The sequence below is a fragment of the Electrona antarctica genome, assembly GCF_951216825.1.
Source record: "Electrona antarctica genome assembly, chromosome: 9".
Taxonomy (NCBI): Eukaryota; Metazoa; Chordata; class Actinopteri; order Myctophiformes; family Myctophidae; genus Electrona; species Electrona antarctica.
In genome coordinates, this window is record NC_136790.1 from 52,417,848 (window position 1) to 52,442,225 (window position 24,378).

Here is a 24,378-nt window from a genome sequence, read left to right on the forward strand (position 1 = left end):
TCACGTGAGCAAGCGACGGCTGTAAAAGTAGGCCCACACACACGTCACTAGTGCACACATCCAGTGGCGTGCACAGACATTTAGAGGGGCAGGTGCTCAAGTTAAAAAAGGGCACCTTGTGCAGCGCGTGGAACCGGCCGGTTGCCTTAATCCATTTTGGGCGGGAACCCCTTTTGGTGTTAGCATTATGTTATGCTTTAGCTATTGAAAAATAGCAGATCTACAAGCTCATAGCGCGCCACCGAGTGGCGCGCTATGAGCTTGTAGGTCTGCTATTTTTTGAAAAATCAAAAAAAAAAGAAAAAAAGTTTTTTTTTCCCTCTTTTTTCTTCAAAAGGGCACATTGCCAAAAGGGCAGGGGGTGCTCTAGCACCCCCTAGTGTCTATCTGTGCACGCCACTGCACACATCAAAAGGTAATGCTGAAGAAGTTAAAACTGCACGGATCAACATATTATTTCCAACGTTATGACGATCACGGTCAAATTAATCCAAGAAAACAGTTTCTTGCACTGTATTAACCGGAACAACACAACCGTAAACGGAAACAAACCCTATCCAAAACAATAGCGCAAGTTTAGAGAACCAAAAAAAGGTTTTAAAATTGCAAGTGAATAAATCATGCATGCAATGCAGGATTTGGCAGGAAAATTAAGACGGGGGAAAGAAAAAAATGTTTTCATTGCAGAACAGTTCAATGCCAAGGCTACGGTCTCCTTAAAAGGACCACTTCACCACTTTTCAACCCATCTTCATATAATTGGTCCTCACTAATAATCATGATCTTTTCTACTCAGTCTGTGTCTCATAGGAGGGCTGTGGGCAGTTTAGAAAGCGTCCTCCAGTGACATCATCATTAGGCAGATTTTTTTTTTAAACAAGATTTTTACAAAAATGTTTAGATTTTCATTATCGTGAGAACGATGGCTTCCATTTTCACATTGCAACTTTTCAGAACTAGAAAGCCTGCAGTATTCCCCATTGATGATGTCACTGGTGGACGGGTTTCTGAACTGCCCACAGCCTTCCTATGAGACACAGACTGAGTAGGAAAAAATGGTTGTATTTTATCATGAACATTAGTTAGGACCAATTATAGGAAGAGAAGTTGAAAAGTGGTGAAGTGGTCCTTTAAAAGACCAAAAAAAAAAGAAGAGAAATGAGTGGGTGTGGGGGGAGGGGGGGAGGGAAGCACCATCACTGCCCATCTTCCAACCCCTTCCAGAAAATACTTCAATTGGGGAGCAAGTTATTCCTCTTCATGATCCTAGGCTCTCTCTCTCTCTCCTTTTGGCTAACGCCATGCTGTTGGCTGACTGGATGGCAGCCCTGCCCGCGTGAATCTACCCCGAGTTCTACCCCTCTCATGAAGGGGGGGGGGGGGGGCAGCTCTTGGCACACGCCTCGCGGGACAGGCGGGCGAGAGACACAAACATGGCCATTTATTATTCGTTCCGGGGGTTCCCTGTTGTTGCTGCTATGGTGATAATAAAATCAAGACATCCAACAGGTTAGGTTTGGTTCACCTCTGAAAAGGCTTACGGACCTTCTTTTTCCTCCGAGGAGGCTTGCCGCTTTCCGTCCACGAAGAAGACGACGAGGTCTCGCCGCCGGGCTCCGGCCGCTGCTGCTGCCCCCCACCCGGCATGAAGAAGCTTGTCTGAGCCTGGGGAGGGGAGAACGGCGGCGGCATCCCCCCTCCGGCCCCCCCACCGCCGCCGGCACCCCCTCCAGCCCCGCCCCCAGGGGGGTGATGCTGAGATGGGCCCCCCGAGGGGAAGAAGCCCCCGTTGGCGGTCATGTCGTTGACCGGCCCTCCCTGAAAGATTCGGTTGAAGAAGTCCTGTAAGTCCGCAGGGTTGCTCGGGCCTGGACCGTTTTCAGACGTCGTCCTGGAAAGAAAAAAAAGACGTGGACTAGGATTACAAAGTCTGATGTTTTCTAGGGATGCACGATTAATCCATTTTGGGCGGGAACCCCCTTTTGGTGTTAGCATTATGCTATGCTTTAGCTATTGAAAAATAGCAGATCTACAAGCTCATAGCGCGCCACCGAGTGACATAGAAACATAGCTTCTTCAGAAAACTGTCAGGATGTAGAAGACATTTTTAGAATCTGATCTCAGGTCAAAATGGGTTAATCGGTAGCATAATTGGAATCTGCCATAAAAATGCCATATCGGCATCGGAACGGTCTCAAAATAATACAGATTATTTAATCGGTTTTCACCAACAAAATTAAATGAAAAAAAAAATCTACATTTAATTTGTGTACTCATCTCATTCAGTTGTGAAAACAGATACTTGGAAAAGAGTATATGCTATTTATTATTTGACTAAATACTTTATTAACTATAAACTGCGTTTTGGGATGCAAAATGCACCCTATTTTAATCTCTGCGTCAATGTTGGGATCCGGTTCCTCCGGATCCCAACCCTAAATAATAATAACGGCCTATGATCTACTGACTTCCTTCCAGGGTAACTCACCTCTGTCGCGTGGAGGAGGAGCTGCTGTTGTTCTTTGAACCAAAGGAGATGTGATACGGCACGCGGTGCGTGTCTGGAGAGATACCTATTCTTTGGCAACCGGCCCACTCTGAAACATGAGAGCACATCGAGAGCGAGTCAAAACGGCGAGCAGCAACGCTTTGCTGCCAGAGAGACAAATTACCTCCTTTTGTCTGTCTAACTAGACGCCCTAAGGCCTCGCACAACATCCTCCCACGTCCCTTCTGCTCGACTCCAAACCGCTGCCTAATATACAAGCATCTAATGGACCTGGTATATCTCTCTCCTGCTTTGAAAATACAGAATTACATTTTCATTTCGAGGACCGCCAGTTTATTATGCATTTGGAAGAATTTTTTTGTTATACTTTCTTACACTGTAAGATCCTCAGCACTCATTTAACTGAGAATGTACACACTCTGAGTTACAGACCCTTAAAGGAGAATTCCATACTAGAAGGCTTCTTACCTTTATTTGTAGTTGTTACGTCCCTACCAAAGAGGTCCAGGTGTTATTTTGTGCAAAAGCTCCTTATTGGCTATTTCCCCTACCATAACCCCTCAATGAATTGAATGGGGCATTGGGGTGTTGTGCTAATTCGCTTATTTCTATGGAAATAAGTAGTAAAGTGTGCCGCTTGGGATATTATTTACATTATGAAGAGGATATATACAAAAAAATGTTTTTTTGAGCGATGGAAATAAGCGAATTAGCACAACACCCCAATGCCCCATTCAATTCATTTAGGGCTTATGGTAGGGGAAATAGCCAATAAGGAGCTTTTGCACAAAATAACACCTGGACCTCTTTGGTGGGGACGTAACAACTACAAATAAAGGTAAGAAAGCCTTCTAGCATGGAAATCTCCTTTAAGGGTCCATTTGGTTTCCGAACTATCTTTCATTTAGCTGGGGACTCCCTGGACCCTGGGGGTCCACCCTTCACATGAAATTCAGAACAATGGGATTTAGGTTCAAAATCGGCGAAGTGTCACCGTTAGGATGAGCAACCTCGGCCCGACTTAACAGATTGACTATTATTTTCTGAAGGAGGAAAGAACATATACTGTCCCCGGGAAATACATTTCAAGAAACGTCATTTTCACCTGTGATGTCATAGACCTTTCCATCCATAAAGGCAAAGTATGTGATGCGTAGGCCCAGCATGCTGGACTTTAACTAAGCATTATGTTATACTTTAGCTATTGAAAAATAGCAGATCAACAAGCTCGTAGCGCGCCACCGAGTGGCGCGCTACGAGCTTGTAGGTCTGCTATTTTTGAAAAATCGTGAAAATGCGGCACAAATCTTTGAATGATTTTCACCTGTGATGTCATAGACCTTTCCGTCCATAAAGGCAAAGTATGTGATCCGTAGGCCCAACATGCTGGACTCGGCCCACAGATCTCCCTCCTCGGCGCTGTGGCAGCGGTTGCACTCCGCACAGAACCGAGCTTCCGTGGGCTCGCGGTTCATCTCAAATCTCCTGCAAGACAGATCGGTCAACAACATTAACCCATTTTGACCTGAGATCAGATTCTAAAAATGTCTTCTACATCCTGACAGTTTTCTGAAAAAGCTATGTTTCTATGTCAGTCGTTCTTCGATTTTTTTTAAAATAGCAGACCTACAAGCTCGTAGGACTGGACTCAAGACAGATCGGTCAACAAAATTAACACTGTTCTAACTGGACTGGAGTCACGTTTGCTAACAAACATGCACGACCAAACAATCCAAACAGCAGTAATCGTGATCTTTTTTTTTATGACGTTTGTTTTGCTTATCGGTGTCAGACATTTTGTAAAAGGGACAGGCTACAAGTCATATTCAACGGAAGCTAGTGACACACCGATGTCACACGTTGCTGCGTCAGACACTTTGTCGCCGTGTGACAGGTGTGATGTGCAACGAATCCGAAACCGAGCTGTTTTCAGCACTCCAATGATCCAAAAAAAAAAGTCATGTGTGTTTGTTTCAACATTTCCACTCCTCTCTATAGAGCGTCGCAGTCCCGCCCCCTACCATGGCCCAGGAAATGATTCTCCGTTCATTTTCCTCATAGACATTTCAGAAAGTATTTATTTAAAGACGTTTACGCCGCGGACAAAGCCAACTCGAGTCGTGACAAATCATGACAACAAACGGCAGGTTACAACACTTTTTTTGTTGTTTTTCTTCTTTGTAATTATTTGTTTGGTCCAAAATATTGTTTGTGTTGTCATGTGTTGTCACGACTCGAGTTGGCTTTGTCCGCGGCGTAACCGTCTTTAAATAAATACTTTTTGAAATCTATCATCTAGTCTATGGGGAAAAATGCACTGGGATTCATTTCCTGGTCCATGGTCGGGGGAGGGACTGCGACGCTCTATACGCTGTGAGAGGAGCTGAACTCCTGCTGTGTTCTGTAAAACAATGGGAGGAGAACTCATGCTTGCAGTTAACCCAATTCCCCCAAAGTGCAACTTAACCCTAGAAAACGTTTAGTGCCGTTGTAAGCTTGTAGATCAGCTATAAAAAATACTAGTATTATAAAAGTACTACAAAAGTATTTTTGTTCCAATTGGTCCAACTTAACCCATTTTGGGCAGGAACCCCTTTTGGTGTTTTAACTAAGCATTATGTTATACTTTAGCTATTGAAAAATAGCAGATCTACAAGCTCGTAGCGCGCCACTTATAGCTTGTAGGTCTGCTATTTTTTGAAAAATCGTAAAAATGCGGCACAAATCTTTGAATATATATTCTTTCAGAGCGAACGTTTTGTAAATTTCGACGTCAGGCCTAAATGGGTTAAAAAATAACCAACATGAAAAAGATGATAAATAGTCGGTAACATACTAGTGCTTGCCCTCACACTTGGTACACATCATGGTGTTTCATACATACTTGTGCTTGCCCTCACACTTGGTACACATCATGGTGTTCATACATACTTGTGCTTGCCCACACTTGGTACACATCATGGTGTTTCCTACATACTTGTGCTTGCCCTCACACTTGGTACACATCATGGTGTTTCATACATACTTGTGCTTGCCCTCACACTTGGTACACATCATGGTGTTTCATACATACTTGTGCTTGCCCTCAGACTTGGTACACATCATGGTGTTCATACATACTTGTGCTTGCCCTCAGACTTGGTACACATCATGGTGTTCATACATACTTGTGCTTGCCCTCACACTTGGTACACATCATGGTTTTTCAAACATACTTGTGCTTGCCCTCACACTTGGTACACATCATGGTTTTTCAAACATACTTGTGCTTGCCCTCACACTTGGTACACATCATGGTGTTCATGGCTTCCTTCAGGTCATCCTGGAGCTTGGTGAGGAACTCGTTCATGGACTTTGAGAGCTCCGTTGCCGCCATGCGCTTCCTGGAGAGCGAGGGAAAAAACCTTTCAGTGACTAAATGGTAAATGGTGCATTTATATAGCGCCTTTATCCAAGGCGCTTTACACAGTGCATTACATTCACCCACACATTCATACACCGATTGCGGCGGAAGCCATGCAAGGTATCAACCAGCACATCGGGAGCAATTTGGGGTTCAGTGTCTTGCCCAAGGACACTTTGACATGTAGACAGGAGGAGCCGGGATTCGGACCGCCGACCCATGGATCATTGGACGACCTGCTCTACCTCCTGAGCCACAGTCGCCACATGATGCCTTGATGACATTATGAAGGCAAACCTTTCAGTGACCGTGCCATGATGACTGGATGACATTATGCACCGTAGCACTGATCATCAACATCAACGTTTTCAACCTTTTTCATATCAAGGCCCATTATGTATTTTCAGCATTTGAGCCACGGGACCACCATTGGATGAGATTTAGCCTCTCAGACCCAAAACTAAAGAATATATTGATTATAGTTGTTGTTGGATAAGATTTTGTCCACAATTCCACACTGTATTGATGTTTAGGAGAGATAACAGGCAAATGTTGATCAAAATAAGAATTATTTTAGATGCCAATTGTGTAGACTTCTTGTAAATTAAGTAGCCTAATGCGGGTGTTTAACAAAAATGAAACTTTTGAGAGCGTAACGTTCATTTTACACTCTCAAGAGTTAAAGATCTATAAGGGTCCATTTGGTTACCAACTCTCTATCATTTAGCTGGGGACCCCCCTCAAGGACCACAGGTGGTCCCCGGACCACAGGTGGTCCCCGGACCACTGGTTGAAAACCACTCGCCGTACAAATTGACAAACGTCAAGGAAATGAATCCAACACATCTTGATGACATCATCAAGATGTGTTTCACCATGTTAATAGGAAACACAGAATGGGGGAACTTTTTTTATTATTTCCACACAACAGCTCTAAGGTATATTAATGACATAGTAAAATGTTGAAAATGAGTGGAATGCCCCTTTAAGCATTCATCAGGGAATGATGAATGACTCCCTCTTGTTTTTTCAAGATTTACTCTACATATCATAGCAGTACAATCTCTCAATGAGACATGAGTAGATTGGGTATTTTCAGAGAGATTTGGTGTAGGAAGAACAACGGGAGGAGGGCCAAGTACAGAGCCCTGGGCTGGGTGTTCTGGTCGATAAAGGTATATCGGGTTTTAGTGGTTAATAATACTCACAGTTCGTACTCTCTCCTTGTTTCAGGGTTACTGACAATATCCCACGCAGCTCTCAGTACCTTGAACGCCTCGCCGGCACCCGGGTGCTTATTTTTGTCTGGGTGAACCTAAGAAGGAAAGGACAGAACAGAACACAGGTGATTAAAGGCAATATCAATATCATTATCCCATAAGACCTGGAACGCCATCTGTGTCACCTTAGCGGTTAAACCACTAACTAGCATATCTACAAGCTCGAGCATGTAGATCTGTAAAATAATTATGAAAATGTGTGCAAATCTTTGAATTCTTTCACAGCAAATGCTTTTAACTCAAATATTTGCTTCTGGGGGGGGGGGGGGGGGGGGGGAGTCGCTGACTCACCGGAACAACATATTTTCAGATGTTTCAAATACAGATAATTCTGGGGGTGATATAGAAACATGATTTAGGAGACATTTTGTAGAATCTGGTGGTCTCAGGTCTCCATAGGTTATATTATGAGATGAGTGTTAATTTCATCTACTAAAACTATGACGATTTCTTTTTGCGTCGACTACCTTTTTTTCCACTGACAAAAACAACAACAAACTAAACTAATCTATGGGGACTAAAACTTTGACTAAAACTACTGACAATTTCATCAACAAATCAAAACTAGGCTAAAATGTTAACCCGTTTTGGGCAGGAACCCCTAAAGTGTTTTAAACATGGTTATAATTTAGCTATTGAAAAATAGCAGATCTACAAGCTCATAGCGCGCCACCGAGTGGCGTGCTACGAGCTTGTAGGTCTGCTATTTTGGAAAAATCGTGAAAATATTTATTTCAGAAAACTGGAGGATTTAGAAGATTTTTTTTTTCCATTTCGAGGTCAGGCCTAAATGGGTTAATAAGGGACTAGTGGAGAAGAGACACAGTAGAACTAAGACAAGTCATGTTGTGTTTGGTTGTGTCGTGGTGCAGGTCTCACTCTCCCAAAATAAACGGATGTACAACCGATCTGCTATTTTCGGCACACACCCGGGATCAGGTATTATAAATCAGGCATTCGATGGCCTCACGGCCGGCCAAAAATACAATTTTAGTCGACTAATCAACTGGAGATTTAGTCAACTAAAACTAGACTAAAACATTTCAGATGACTAAAAGTAAATGGAGTTTCATTCAAAAGACTGACTAAAACTAGAGACCAGAGGAAATCGAGCCTTTGCTGCCTGCGGCTGCCCCGGGGCTCTGGAATAGCCTGCCGCTCAAACCATTTTGACCTGAGATCAGGTTCTAAAAATGTCTTCTACATCCTGACAGTTTTCTGAAAAAGCTATGTTTCTATATGTCGTTCTTCGATTTTTTCAAAAAATAGCAGACCTACAAGCTCGTAGCGCGCCACTCGGTGGCGCGCTATGAGCTTGTAGATCTGCTATTTTTCAATAGCTAAAGCATAACATAATGCTTAAAACACCAAAAGGGGTTCCCGCCCCAAAATGGGTTAAGTCGTCCATGGACATCATTTTAAATTGAACTGAAGACATATTTATTTTCTCTGGTTTTTGAGCACAGCTACCGTACATCTGGCACCCCAAGACACTAGCCTGGCTCCAAGCCCCCTGAATCGCTAACCACGGCCATTTACAAAAATATGTTCTGCCGATTGAGTGTAGTGTCCAGGCTACCTCAACACCGTTTTCTGCCTGTGCATATTTAACTTCGTATTCAATTGCTGCATGCATTTGTTTGTATATTTTGCTGTGTCATTGTTGTTCTCTTGCTGTGTTGTAGAGTATAGCACTTTGGTTGGCTTCAGTCATTTTAAAAAATTTAAAATAGCGCCACCTCTAAGCCTTTGACATGTATTAAATATTGTGTTCATGAAAGGACCAAGTCATCCCAGCTCAGTGGCCTTGTGGTTAGAGTGTCCGCCCTGAAACTGGGAGGTTGGGGTTCGATCCCCGGCCGGGTCATACCAAAGACTGTAAAAAATGGGACCCAATGCCTCCCTGCTTGACACTCAGCATCAAAGGGAATGGATTGGGGGTCAAATCTACTAATCAAATGATTCCCGAGTGCGGCGCACGCTGCGGCTCACCGCTCCAAGAGATGGGTCAAATGCGGAGAACAAATTTCACTGCGGTAACGTGTGTGACAAATCGTACGACTTTGACTTTGATCCCCACAATATCCCTAATGTATATGATCAGATCTAAGAAAAAGCTTGTTTTAGACTCCGACTCCTCTGTATTAGAGAATGGTATGTAAACTGTACTGACGCACAGCGGAAATCACTGCAGAGGGTGGTGAAAGCTGCGCAGCATATTATAGGCTCTTTCTTGCCATCAATTGACCCTGGAGGAACAACATATTTTCAGATGGGGGTCGGCGGCCAATTACATATATATTTGGGGGTCCTGGACATGAAAATGTTTGAGAACCACCAACATAGAAACATAGGGTTTTTCAGAAAACTGTCAGGATTTAGAAGGCATTTGTAGAATCAGGCTCAGGTCTAAATGGGTTAAAGAGTAAACATTGGAGGCATAGGCTATGCCAGCCTGCGGTACAGTACAGTACAGTACAGTACAGTACAGTACAGTACAGTACAGTCATACACACCTGGACAGCCAGCTGTCTGTAAGCCCTTTTCAGCTCCGTTTCAGTAGCGTGAACTTCCACGCCGAGCACCGCAAAGGGGTCCAGATCTTCCTCTGGCACCTGAGCCATGGCCAGCAGTCTCTCCAGCTCCTGGTCCGGCTGGTACCTCCCCCCCGGCGTCCTGCCGGGCGACTCCGGGCTGCTGCTGCTGCTGCTGCTGTTGGACGGACGCGGCGCTCTCCTGAACCAGTTTATGACTCTCGCGAGCCGGGAGCCCGCCGCGCCCCAGAACCTCGCGCCCCACAGAGCCGCCCACCACCGCTGGCCCCTCTCCCCTCCGAGTTTGACGAACAGGCGCCTCGCCCCCAGGTACCCCAGAATGGCTATGACGAAGAACATGCCGCAGCAGGCCATGAACGCCCGCCTCGCCCAATAGAGCGTCGTCAGGACGACGCCGACCACGCCCGCTCCCCGGACCCTCGTCCACTCCAGGATCCGCCGGGCGTCCGCCTTCATCCCGGGCACGTCCGTGACCCTCGCGAGCAGCCGCAGCGCCAGGTTGTAGACCGCCACGCCGCCGGCCTCCACGCCCACGCCGCAGTTGTGCGTGAGCGTGACGATGAGCTCGATCACCATGTGGACGCAGGACATGCACCAGGTGCTCAGCGAGTCAGACAGCATCTCGCGCAGGGCGCCCACGAACTGGCCGCCCGTGCGCCTGCGGCCCCGCCCCTGCTGGTGGTGGTAGTTGCGTCTCCGGGTCTGCTTGTGCCGGCTGCCGCTCGGGGCGCCGGACAGGCTGCCCTTCTGGACGGAGGAGGAGGGAGGAGGAGGAGGAGGGGCGGGGGCGGCGGTGTAGGACGAGTTGCTCTGCTGCTCCGAACCGCTGTTCCTGGACCGGCACCTCTTCCCGCCGGGAGCGCCTCCCGTCGAGTTTCTCCAGCCGCCGGACTCCCCTCCGTCCGCGTCTGCCGTTGTGTTTGGGCTTTCACCTCCTTGTCCGTCTTCCTCCTCTTCTTCGTCGTCGTCGTCGTCCACCGTCGTCTCCGGCGTCTTCCTACGGCCCTCGGACGAGGCTCGCTCTTCCGAGACGATCCGAAAATAGCGGAGAGCGGAAACCTCTTTGTCCGCGTCCTCGCCCTCGCCGGGACCTCCCCAGCAGCTCTCCGTTTCTCCGTTTCCTGAGGCTAGTGGCGCGGCTGGGTCCGGGGCGTCCTGAGGGTTAGATAGAAGACCTTCCGTCGAGACCTCTTCACTTGGTCCTTCGCGTTCCTCCTCCTCCTCGGTCCCTCTGGCTTCACAGCAACCGGGCTCGGCCGTCGGAGTGGAACCACCCGTGACCGGGTCGCCAGCTGGGCCCTCATCCTCGTTATCTACAATGCTGTCCATGTCCTTCTCGGCGGGTTCTTTTTCCATTTTTTCCCCTCTTAGCCTCTTGATTTGCTTCTGTGAGAATTAAGTGTCATCGGAGGTGAAAGCGCCTGTTAGAGCCTGCATAGAACATGCTCGGTCAACATTTTCCCTAAAGTCTCGTGAGAAGAGAACAAGACCCTGGATTGACTGAAGGTACTAGGTGTCATATCCACAATGTCAAGAGCCACATCCAGGACAGGCGTGCAAAAATAAAAATAAAAAGGGCTTTCTTCGCAGTCACATTTAGGAGGTGAATCTTTCTTCTTTTGATCTGAAAAAAATAAAAACAAGCAAACCGATCACAAGTTACCCCCTCTGAAAAAGCCATTTGGTTTTCATAAGGAATGTTTTGATTGATTGATTGATTTATTAACAGTTTGCAGAATTACAGTACATTTCAAGTACAACTCAATACAAAAACTGTTAACAGTGAGTGGATGACACCATAACATAAAGCATTACACTTGATTACAATAGGGCGCACCATTTTCAATTCATCAAAACATTTAGAGACGTACGAATATACACAACTATATAGTCAAAAAGAAATCCTCATAGGAGGTAAAAAGGGAAAATAAAGGCCCGGGCGGTTAGCTCAACCGTCTGGGCACCTTGGACGGCGTGCCGCGGGTTCGACTCCCGAGCCCGACGGCCTTTGCCGCGTGTCACTCCCCATCTCTCTCCCCCTTTCTTGTCTGACTACTGTACCCTATCAATAAAGGCAAAACGCCCCAAAAAATATCTTTAAAAAAATAAAGGGGAAATAAATATATACAGTGGGGGGGAAACGGGGGTTCACCGCTTCTACATTTAAAAACAAAAAAAAGGTGGCTAGTGGGAGTTTACTTTCACTTCAAAGTAAACTGAAACTTAAGGAAAAAAAGCTGTAAACCAATTGGATTCATTTTCAACTTATTTCAAGGAGGAAAAAAATAAAGCACTGAATAATTCAGTACTGAAAATTAATACTGAATGACCATGTATCTTTTCATCTTTTGAAGAATTGAACATGGTGGACCCTCTTGTAAACAAGTGTAATGCTTAATTGGGTCGTCCACTCACAGTTAACAGCCTTTGTATTGAGTTTGTGCTCGAAATGTACTGTAATTCTGCAAACTGTTAATAAATATTTCAATCAATCAATCAATGTAATGTCTAAAAAGCCTAACAAGCTTGTCACTGTGAGCTGCTATAGTTAACTGTACTATGCAAATGTGTCTCAGTTAATCTGCCTATCATTACCTTCAGCTATGGACATTCAGATAGTTTCTATCTAGACATACACGTGGCTTAATTTACTCGCGTAGGTCATCTAATAAATAATAACCTTTAGATAGATACTATAGTTTCGTTTGCTTTATTTAATACTAGGCAAGATATTAAGACACGTGTCTTCTGTATCTTGCCTAGTACAGCCTGTCACACAATAGCTCAGCCACAGGCCACGATAAGCCACGTTTACTTTGACAAGACTTCCTCCTATCGATTATCAAACAGCCGCGATCTGTGAGCTCACGCGCGCGTTGCTGCGACGCGTTCATTGTGAACTTGTAGATCTGGTATATTCGCCGAATTGTTCCATTTTTCGACAAAATGTTCACCTATATTGTGTCATCATCATCAATGCCCCAGGGCGGGACAGATTATAGTTCATGCCAACTTATAAACGAATTAAGTTCACTTTTGGTCATTTAACAAAGACATCATGCAAATAAAAGATGTTCTGCCCTGGAAGAGGGAGAAAGAAACTGACATAATGTTGAACCAACAACGCGTTTAGCTAAGCCTTTAGCCCCGACACGACAGGAAGTCCCACTTATAGTAGCAGCTAAAACTGTGATGCTAGCTGTGATTTCTTCCTTCATGTTAAAAAATAGCAGATCTACAAGCTCATAGCGCGCCACCGAGTGGCGCGCTACGAGCTTGTAGGTCTGCTATTTTTGAAAAATCGAAGAACGACTGACATAGAAACATAGCTTTTTCAGAAAACTGTCAGGATGTAGAAGACATTTTTAGAATCTGATCTCAGGTCAAAATGGGTTAAAAAAGGTGTTAGCATGGGAAGCTAAAAGCTGTGGAAATGATCCAATGAGATCCAATGATATAAAACGATTCGGGAACGACGGCGGGGGGACCGTTTAAAACGTGCTGTTCGTAGAAAGTGTCACGTTGTGCCTTACCTCCCGAAATAAGGGTGTTTTATCTTAGTAGTTGTTGTTGTAGCTGCATTGTGTCGGCTAGCTGTAGTGAGACGTGTTGTTTTCCTTTGCTACTTTCAGCTCATTCTTCTTCTACTAACCCTACTTCTGTTTGTTTCTTCTTCTCCTCCTTCTGCCTGTGGTTATTTTTGGAGGTGTATTATCGCCACCTACTGTCTGACATAAAAGTTTGAAAAAGCCTCATCTCTCTTTTCACTTTGCAAAATAAGGCATTGGTGGTAACCATTTACAATTTAGCCATTTATAGCAGACACTCTTAATCCAGAGCGATTTACATTAAGCAAGAACAAAAAGCATGGCAACTAACCCTACTAACCCTATGAACATGCGTAAGATAAAGAACGTAAGAGTGGAATATGTAATGAAACTATACATAGGCCTATAAACTACTATACTATACTACTACTGTCCTATAAAGTGCTATGACTAGTGCTGTATATAAAATGCGGAGCCGCGGACCCCCATTTGAAAAGGTATGCCCCCCCCCCCCCACATGAGAGAATATGAGAATATTCTTTTTACAGCTCTAGCAGTGACTCAACCATTTTAATTTCAAGGACCCCCAGATTGACCTGCAGTATGGCACGTGTACAAATGGAACCAAATGGACCCTTTTTACGGCTTACGGGTTTGTACACTCTCTGAGTTACAGTCCCATACAGGTTCCTAACTATCACTTATAATACTAATACTACTACTACTACTAATAATAATAATAATAATAATAATAATAATAATAATAATAATAATAATAATAATAATAATAATAATAATAATAATCTATTAAGGTGTATTCAATTAATCAAGAACTGAACTAGACAAACAAATAACAATAATATATAGGCAAAAACATCATAAGAAAGAAAGATATGTAGGCCTATAGCCAGTTAGTTACAATTTGCATTTGTAACACAAGTTTGAATGCAAAGCTGAACATTAAATAAAACAATGTAAAAAAATAAAATAAAGATAAATGAGGAAAAAAAAAAAAACAATGTAAAAGACAGAAGATTCTGCTGCTGCTACAGAATCTACTTACTTTAACCCAGAAGATTGCAACATTGGAGTTGGTGTTGACCATAGATGGAGCTGACCCCAGGGGGCGCAATTATGCGGATGCAGAGGACAAATTAATGAAGATCTTTTTTTTAACCATAATGCCCCATATAGGCGCGCGCGCGCACGCACGCACACACACACAGACAAAATCTAATCATTATTTAATTTAATCAGACTAATCCGGGGATGGTGCATTATAGTCATTGTGGTAAATAATTATGGAACAAACTGTCCTGAGATTGCAAATGTTTCATGTTTTTTTTTCTTCTTTTTTTTCTTTTTTGTAAAAGCATGCAGACTTATCCTGCAATTTGAGATCCATACCCATTTCTCTCATGTCTATGATTTGTCAGTCAGTCAGTCAGTCAGTCAGTCAGTCAGTCAGTCAGTCAGTCAGTCAGTCAGCCAGTAAGTCAGTCAGTCAGTCAGTAAGTCAGTCAGTCAGCCAGCCAGCCAGCCAGCCAGAATGCAGACAGACAGACAGACAGACAGACAGACAGACAGACTCTACATGCTTCTCTCTCTCTCTCTCTCTCTCTCTCTCTCTCTCTCTCTCTCTCTCTCTCTCTCTCCCTCCCTCTCTCTCTCTCCACTGGGCGAAAAACCCAAGAATCCCTAGAAATCGTTGCCCGAATATTACCAGATATGATTCAAATACGGTGATATCCGTATGGATACTCTCCGGATTCTTGACATATACTCCCGTAATGGATTTCATGTTCGGAGAATATCAAAACTCCAGAATGGGACCAATTTTATTCTTCTAGAATATGGAGTTAATTTTATCCAGGATACATGTCATATCCAATGTCAAGATATGACTACTATGAATATCCTAAGTCCTAACCCCAGTTGTATCTTTTGTCAGAATATGACCTGTTGTCATATCCTAAGTCCTAAAACCAGTTGTATCTGTTGTCAGAATATGACCTGTCGTCATATCCTAAATCCAAACACCAGTTGTATCTTTTGTCAGAATATGACCTTTCGTCATATCCTAAATCCAAACACCAGTTGTATCTTTTGTCAGAATATGACCTGTCGTCATATCCTAAGTCCTAAAACCAGTTGTATCTTTTGTCAGAATATGACCTGTCGTCATATCCTAAGTCCTAAAACCAGTTGTATCTTTTGTCAGAATATGACCCGTCGTCATATCCTAAATCCAAACACCAGTTGTATCTTTTGTCAGAATATGACCTGTCGTCATATCCTAAGTCCTAAAACCAGTTGTATCTTTTGTCAGAATATGACCTGTCGTCATATCCTAAATCCTAAAACCAGTTGTATCTTTTTTCAGAATATGACCTGTCGTCATATCCTAAATCCAAACACCAGTTGTATCTTTTGTCAAAATATGACCTGTCGTCATATCCTAAGTCCTAAAACCAGTTGTATCTTTTGTCAGAATATGACCTGTCGTCATATCCTAAGTCCTAAAACCAGTTGTAACTTTTGTCAGAATATGACCTGTCGTCATATCCTAAGTCCTAAAACCAGTTGTATCTTTTGTCAGAATATGACCTGTCGTCATATCCTAAATCCTAAAACCAGTTGTATCTTTTGTCAGAATATGACCTGTCGTCATATCCTAAATCCAAACACCAGTTGTATCTTTTGTCAGAATATGACCTGTCGTCATATCCTAAGTCCTAAAACCAGTTGTATCTTTTGTCAGAATATGACCTGTCGTCATATCCTAAGTCCTAAAACCAGTTATATCTTTTGTCAGAATATGACCTGTCGTCATATCCTAAATCGTAAAACCAGTTGTATCTTTTGTCAGAATATGACCTGTCGTCATATCCTAAATCCAAACACCAGTTGTATCTTGTCAGAATATGACCTGTCGTCATATCCTAAGTCCTAAAACCAGTTGTATCTTTTGTCAGAATATGACCTGTCGTCATATCCTAAGTCCTAAAACCAGTTGTATCTTTTGTCAGAATATGACCTGTCGTCATATCCTAAGTCCTAAAACCAGTTGTATCTTGTCAGAATATGACCTGTATATTTCAGTGTACCCAAAACTTTATACTAGGCCCAGTTCTTTTTTCCCCTCTACACCAAATGTTTCATCCAAAAAGGCGACCTACTTTGAATATAAACATCAAGCTAAAAACAATTTACAAAACAAAAATCACTTCAGTGCAAACAAACATTTATTTATCAATCTGAAAACAGGGGCCATGCCTCCAAAAGATACGGATGCAACGTGAAAGCATTGAATACAGTTGAATGAAGTGTACTCGGGGGCGGCAGAATCAAGGGTAGTGGGGACCAGGCAATGTGTATTCTGGCATAATTTTGAATCATTCGAGCATGGGGGTACTTTTTTACAAAAAATTATAGCGATTTCTTTTTTTATTATTTACTATAGTCCTACTAGACCCCACGATATTATATCTGGCCACAAAAGATCACAGGATCTACTGAATGTGAAGGTATAGCCTACTGGGAGGAAGCCACACTGTCATGTACGTTTGACACATTCAGTAGATCCTGTGATATTTTGTGGCCAGATGTAATTTCTTGGAGTCTAGTAAGACTATAGTAAATAATAAAAAAATAAATCGCTATAAAAATGTGAAAAAATGAAACAGCTAAAATTCCTAAAACAAAAAAAAAGCAGCAAATGAAAAAAGAAATTACATTAATCTTTTACTTTCTATAATAACCTAAAACATGAACCTAGGTTGAAAAAGTCACAGGAAGGAACAATACAATGAAGGTTTAAACATTTAAATACATTTTAAAACAAAAAAAGGCAGCTTGAAAGTATTGTAGCCAGGACATTCTCAGTTTGTCCAGGACATTCTCAGTTTGTCTGAACAGGACAAGAACAAGAACACATGATGGCGCACAGGATGGAGCACAGACGACGGGAGTCAGGGTGAGGAGCAGATGAGGGGAAACCACTCACACGCGTGAATTCCGTTTGTGTCCAAGCATAGGCACGGCTGAGGCATGGTAACCCCCTGCCTGCCTGTGATTGGTCTACAGACACTGCCCGTCTTAACTGTCCTCGGAGACGCGAGGTTAATTAATCCGTGGTGAGATTGAGAAATAAATAGGCTACAATTTTGTAGAAGAGGCAAACTAATATTGTTTATGCAGTTTGCTTTGATTGAATAACACGTATGTTGTAACCTACTATGATTTGATTTGGGTGTGTTCTAAATAAAGTGTTAGTGTTGATTATCATGTATTAATCTAATTATAGTAAACTAATACTATTACACTAAGATGGATAAAGATGAAGGGAAAATATATCTTTTTATAGTACAATAATATTTCAAGTTTACACAAATTACACAATAATCAACACAAACACACCCAAATCAAATCATATTATGGCGTGCATGTTCAATAAATTATTCCATCAAAGCAAACGGCATAAACAATATTAGTTTGCCTTTTCTACAAAAATAAAACGTACAAGTTAGCGTTCTCTTGTATCATACCATACTACTTGTATCATTTCCCACCACGGAGTAACCTCGCATCAGACTATCCAGCATATCCACCTCGGAGGACAGTCAAGACAGGCAGTCACAGGCAGGCGGGGCGTTACCATGCCTATGCTCGGACACAAACGGAATTCATGCCTCTCACACTCACGCACTCACACTCCTCCAGTCCCTTCCTCTTCACCCTCCAGGGCCTCTTTTATGTACAGACGTTTGCCCTCTGGAGCAGGGGGGGATCTCAGGGTAAAGAATCCAGAATGAACCCTCATGCGGGTCTCCTTGGGCTCCACACCCCTCTGGAGCAGGGGGGGATCTCAGGGTAAAGAGTCCAGAATGAACCCACATGCAGGTCTCCTTGGGCTCCACACCCCTCTGGAGCAGGGGGGGGGGGATCTCAGGGTAAAGAGTCCAGAATGAACCCTCATGCGGGTCTCCTTGGGCTCCACACCCCTCTGGAGCAGGGGGGATCTCAGGGTAAAGAGTCCAGAATGAACCCTCATGCGGGTCTCCTTGGGCTCCACACCCCGCCAACTGTTGTAGGCATATGAAATTAAATTGGAGAAAAAGGGGGTAAATTAAGTGGTTACTCAAAGAAAAGAAAAAGTACTCGTATCGGTACTCGGTATTGGCGAGTACTAACAATTAAGTACTTTTACTCAGTCTGAAAGAAATCGGGACAACGCTATTATGTCATTGGCAACTACACACATCTCCAAACATTCTACCCCTTTGTGTATGACCCCTCTGCTTCATGTCCTGCAGCAGATTTCTCTGTAATGACCACCTCACTGTTATATCCCTTGGCTTAAATAAACCAGTAAGACACCTAAGAGGCGGATGTGTGCACTCGTTGACGGTAGACTGCTGGCCAGTGCTGGGCGAGCACTGGCGCTTTGGCATGGAAGGGTCAGATCAACATGGAATGAATTCTTTCCATATAGCCTAATAGTCCGGCAGCCGACAGGCTTCTTTTGTTTAAAATTAACATCCTATGGCAGGCAAAAATGTCAAACTTTAATTTTGCTTTAAGTAGCATGCGACATGTCAAACTAGGGGGTTTATTATTCTGAATCCATTCCAAGCATTAGTTTTGCACAAAAAACACTCATTGGGCTAAAAGCAGCCATAGCCACTAGCCCAATGTGCCCAAAATGTGCTGACCTCAAACTAATGCTTGGAATCGATTCAGAATCATGAAAACCCCATAGTTTGACATGTCACATGCTACTTAAAGCATAAAGATCATTTTTGACATTTCTGCCTGCCATAGGATGTTAATGGTAGGGTCACAAGAAACCCCTATACAAAAAATGCCCAATAGTGACAGCCGGTCAGCAAGTGGATTCATGAATGTATGTATATAGACAATATTTTAGGCCAATAAAAAAAAAGACTATATACCAAATTTCCCACCCCATAACCGTGGCTGCCGGACTATAAGGAGCATGTCTTGAGTGTACAGTGTTTGATGATGTCAGATCAACATATGGAATGTCAGAACAGGTCAGCTCCATATATGGAGATCTAAGGGTGGTAGCGGGGACATTCTCTTGTGTACAGGGTTTGATGAGGGCCGGGCCTTAATTCGGGCCTGTTGAGAACTCTAGTTGCCGGGCGCAGCTGCACTAATAACTTTGGGGCAGGCCCGTCTAGAGTTTAAATGGACAGGTATCAGTCAAAAGGGAGACATCAGGTTCTGACATTTCACATGTCAGTAAGAGCAGGTCAATAGCTCACCCGATCCCTCCGGCTAGTGAGAGCCTTCTTCCTCTTCACATCCTCCAATGTCCCGGCCAGCTCAATTCGTATGGTTGTCTTGAGGCTTTCAAAAGCCCTGTTACAGGCTTCTAGTGAATGCCAAATGACAACACAAATACCACATTATGATCTCTAAATGTATTATATTAAGGCATCTCAAAAGGATGGTGATAGAAATTAGCAGACAAACTGTAAACTGTCAAACTAAATGGGGGTACTCTGACGAGCTAGCTATAGAGACAGGGAGACCCCTATTATTTAGCAAACACTACAGACATGATTACCATTTGAATAGAAAACCAACCTATTTAACAAAAAAATAACACCAATATTACATTTGTCAATATTTGGTCATTGTGCCATCTGTTATTTTTAACCGTATCAAATCAACACTAATCTACAATTTAGGCATTTAGCACACTTTATCAAGAGCGATTTACAGTAAGCAAGGTAAACATACATAGAATGCAGAGACAGTGAAGTGCCTCAGTAAACTAGGATCACATGGTAAGCTAGGTCACTCAATTGTTAAAATTGCTACTTCAAAAGGACTAAGTCGCCAAATGAATGTGATGTTAGACTTACTCCTGATCAAGCTGAGGTCCCAGTGTGGCTCTGAGTCCTTGATCGCCTCCACAATGGCCTTGGTCACTCTCACATTGTGATCCTTCCTGAAGCTGTGGATAATCACACTTTTAAGATATCATTCAGCATAACACGATAAAAATGTCCATTGACTATGCGTTGTTATTTCACAAACAGAGGCATTTCAGAGGGGGAAAAAACGTACAAGTCAGTTGGCTGGACGTACCATTCCTTTCCCATTTCTCTGTAGGTGTTCCGGACAGAGGCCTGTAGGGACATTAATACAGTGGTGTCTAATCTGCTTCATGGAGAGGGCATAGATAATATCGGTACATGCTTAATGCCATAATACATGGATAATATTGGACATACTGTTATACTAACAGTAATACATAGATGATTGAGGATCCCCCAGATCAGCTCAATGTGCACACATCGTTTCCTCACTCAACAGTAAACAAACCAACGTACAGTATACAGTAAGTGTATACAGGGTATTTGCATAAGTCACAATTTAATGACTTTCAAGACCTTTTCAATACCAAATTGTCTATTACATAAGAAAGCAGAAAACATGAAAAAAGGCGATCTACAAGCTCACAACGCCTCCCAGTTTGAGGCGTTGTGGCTAGGGTGGGGCCCCCAGTTAAAATATGAATATTCTGGGTAGGGGGGGCATCCACCCTTCTGGTGAGCTGTTACCGCTCTACAAATTGTGAGGGGAAAATAAATAAGTTAGGATTGAATTACTGTTATTATTACAAGTTTATGTTCTGTGTTTCATTTTCCAACAAAATCACAATAACCTTGGTCAATAGGTAGCAGTGCAGGACCACAGGTCATAGCTGGGTCTCTTCGGGGTGTAGTGTCTTAAGCGCATGCGTGTTCCCTCATAACCGAGAGGACATGTGAAAGAAAGCCACCAAAATAATGCACCGAATAACACGTGCGTGCGTGGCCAAAATTCTTACCATATTCAAGATCACGCCCCAGTCATGGTCCGAAAGAAACTGGATCATGGTAGACACCCTAGGATTCACACTAAGTCGTGATTTGTTTTGCTTTCCACTTTAGTGCCTTTCTCTGGGTTGATCAAGAACATGCATCTGCAGACACACAAGGACAATGAAGAAAATCTTTAGATTATAATACAGCTATGTAAAGAAAATAAACTAATGTAGATTATATTAAAGCAATTAAAAAATAATAAAGACTGGAGGGTGGTGTATGTGTGTGTTTGTGTCTATGAAATGCGTACTGAATGTTTAAGCTTACTTGTTTTAAAAGGCCATATTCGAAGATCATGTTACTCAAAGGTTCCTGGTCTTTGGTCGTCTTCTCCACCATCTGGGTTGACCTGATAAAATAGAATTCAAATTATTAATGTGTGTATATCTAAGTACTGTGTGTGTGTGTGTGTGTGTGTGTGTGTGTGTGTGTGTGTGTGTGTCCACGCACGCACGTGCGCAACTATGAATCTTACCATAATCAACAATCTCACTAATCATGGTGAGAGTGAATCAAGGTAGACCTAGGATTCACAACTATAGATAAGATGTGCTCTCCTTCTCTGGGTTGATGGAGAACAGACACCTGCGGAAATAGAATAAAAACAGTATTATATATATATATATATATATATATATATATATATATATATATATATAATAAAACAAAGAAAAATATATTTTTAATTGAAGATGTTCATTTAAGGCAACTTCTAATGGAAAAGATTTAAATTAGGCAGTGCTACTTTCTTTTAGTGCAGGCTAAAGCAAACACAAAAATACACACCTCTCCAGAAACTCCAGGGTTGATGCCAGCGCTGATGGGTAGACGTTTTGCAGAAAACAGGACTCTGAATAAGAAACAAAATAATAAAACAAGCATCATTAAGATTTTAAAACTGCTCATCACCATCAACATAAAAGATTTGTGCCAATCCTATGCTTTCATGTTGCATCATTTGATGTCACAATATCATCAGCAACTGGTTGACACTCTGGAAACTTTCAAGCAATCACTAATAAACAAGGTGATAAAATATGAAATACTATTAGAAACTAACTAACTACTATAACATTTGCAATCGGAGGGGTAACCCAGTTAAAAATGGTAACCAAACATGTCAATGATCAGTCAGTCAGATCAGTATAAAGAATATGATGTCACTTCCTGAACTGCCACTCCCCTCACTGTGTCAGTCACTGAAGGCAGCATTCAGTGTTTGGTTGCAGCATGCTGTGTTGCTGCTTTGTACTCCACCTAAACTTCACGTTATACTCAGCGGTGAGTAAAATTTATGAAATCCAGTGCAACTGTGCTCTATATAAAGGTTAATTTGATTATTTTACACTTCCCTATCGACCATCAGTGATGTAAATAGGTTTTGAAATGTCAATATGGTCTTCCAGAAGCACACAAGAAAGAACCCTATACAAAACCGCCACTAGACCTATTATCAGTATGTATCTAAAGTAACTCTAAATTACTGTACTGTCCTTGTATGTAACTCATCTGTACATTTAGAACTCATGGCATTGGCTTGGCAGCAACTGTCAAAGTGTGCAGTGACACAGAGATCCTTCCAACCGCTTTTCTCTGTGAATTCCTGAACTTTTTATCAAAAATATTTCATGCATGAAAACAAATTCTACATTATCTAAGCACATGTTAACACGCACCAGGCTATAGGACATCAGCTATATACAGTAGTACCTCAAAGACAGGCTAAAACAAAATGTGCTGGAGACAGTAAGTGACTATCGGATCTACAAGCTCACAATTCCATGCATTGAGCTTGTAGATGAGCTATCTTTTATTTGGCCCATGTTTGACCAGTTTATATGATGGTTTCTTGATTACTTTTGATGTAGTCTTTCCTTAAATTGTCACTACAGTATTACTGTCATCTGGGGACCCCCGAAAAAAATCAGACCGACCGGTAGAGAACCACTGCACTAACAAAACTGTACATTCCTCTTTTTAATTGAAAGCAATAATGAAATTGCCAGAAATTATGCTCTCATAGTGCTCAGTTACATAATCATGTGCACAACTGCAGTGCTAATTAGTGCTAATATACAGCCACTGAGCGAAAAACCAAAGAATCCTTTGCCCGAATATGACCAGATATGATTCAAATATGGTGATATCCTCCATATGGATACTCTCCGAATTCTTGAAATATACTCTTGTAATAGATTTCATGTTCGGAGAATATCAAACTCCAGCCATGGGACCAATTTTATTCTTGTTGCTGAACAAACACTATAGCAATGATTACTGTCACAATATAGAGCTACTTAAACTGTTACTGAACAAACACTGACTATACCAATGATTATCACAATATAGAGCTATTTGACACTTATTTCAACCAAAGAAAATCCTCTACAGTACCTTTAATTAAGCAACATGTTTTAAGTCTTTTCAAACGTGGCTCTGCAGTCTGCAGCCAAATAGCCTACTTTTGGTTTGACATGAAAACATTGACAAAGGCAAACATTGACAAAGGCTGAAAACACTACAGTATGAAGTGCAAATGTAGCTGCAAACCAATAAATAAAAGCTTAGCATTACATTACCTGTAATCTCCATTCCATGCTACAGCTTCTGTGTGTGTCTGTCAGCTGCTGAATGCAGGCAGGCTCCTCTCTGTTCAAAGGACAGGCTACAGCGTGTACTCTTTCATGAGCCAATGGCTGCCTGCCACGTCACTGCCTAAACGTCACAGCCAATCAGATTTCGTCTTTTCAAAAAAGAGGTGCACTATGGGTGAACTGAAGAGCTGCAATGCATTGTGGGATGTGTAGTTGATCTTTTAAGTGCTTTCCATTAACACCCCTTATGTCACGTTTCTTCAGCAACTACAATGATGAATGCCTGATTTATTTCACTTTCATTCACAATATAATATAATAATACAGATTGTTTGGGCCTTAAACTGATTATTTTCTTACAACCTGTCAATTAATGTATGTTGTCTGTATTGACTGTATGATGCAGTTTTTAAAAAAAAACGTATTTCAAGCAGTTTATTTGTGTTTGATATTAAATTATATGGTTAATATCAGGTGGGTTACACTCAGCAGTGGTTCTGGGGAGTTCCAGTTGTTCGAGGACCACCAGTGGTCCTTATAGGGGTTCCAGGTGGGCCCCAGCTAAATGATGGAGAGTTGGTTAAA

The 24,378-nt window shown here is 42.5% G+C and overlaps 2 protein-coding genes and 1 long non-coding RNA gene across 3 annotated transcripts; all 3 read right to left on the minus strand.

Moving 5' to 3' along the window:
* Positions 1-272: 272 nt before the first annotated feature.
* Positions 273-13,420, minus strand: dnajc14 (DnaJ (Hsp40) homolog, subfamily C, member 14). The gene is made up of 7 exons (XM_079510177.1): positions 13,281-13,420; positions 9,709-11,371; positions 7,121-7,227; positions 5,773-5,892; positions 3,834-3,994; positions 2,489-2,597; positions 273-1,891 (listed from the first exon to the last, which is right to left on the minus strand). The coding sequence occupies exons 2-7, from the start codon at positions 11,101-11,103 to the stop codon at positions 1,522-1,524; spliced, it is 2,262 nt and encodes a 753-aa protein (XP_079366303.1). The 5' UTR covers positions 11,104-11,371; positions 13,281-13,420; the 3' UTR covers positions 273-1,521.
* A 3,965-nt stretch (positions 13,421-17,385) lies between these two features.
* Positions 17,386-20,452, minus strand: LOC306929475 (uncharacterized protein). Its single transcript, XM_079510016.1, has 4 exons — positions 20,418-20,452; positions 20,192-20,283; positions 19,586-19,695; positions 17,386-18,379 (listed from the first exon to the last, which is right to left on the minus strand). The coding sequence occupies exons 1-4, from the start codon at positions 20,429-20,431 to the stop codon at positions 18,029-18,031; spliced, it is 567 nt and encodes a 188-aa protein (XP_079366142.1). The 5' UTR covers positions 20,432-20,452; the 3' UTR covers positions 17,386-18,028.
* Positions 20,453-21,151: 699 nt separating this feature from the next.
* Positions 21,152-22,233, minus strand: LOC306929573. Its single transcript, XR_013790811.1, has 4 exons — positions 21,986-22,233; positions 21,675-21,784; positions 21,467-21,548; positions 21,152-21,297 (listed from the first exon to the last, which is right to left on the minus strand). It is a non-coding gene; the product is annotated as an uncharacterized lncRNA (long non-coding RNA).
* Positions 22,234-24,378: the final 2,145 nt, after the last annotated feature.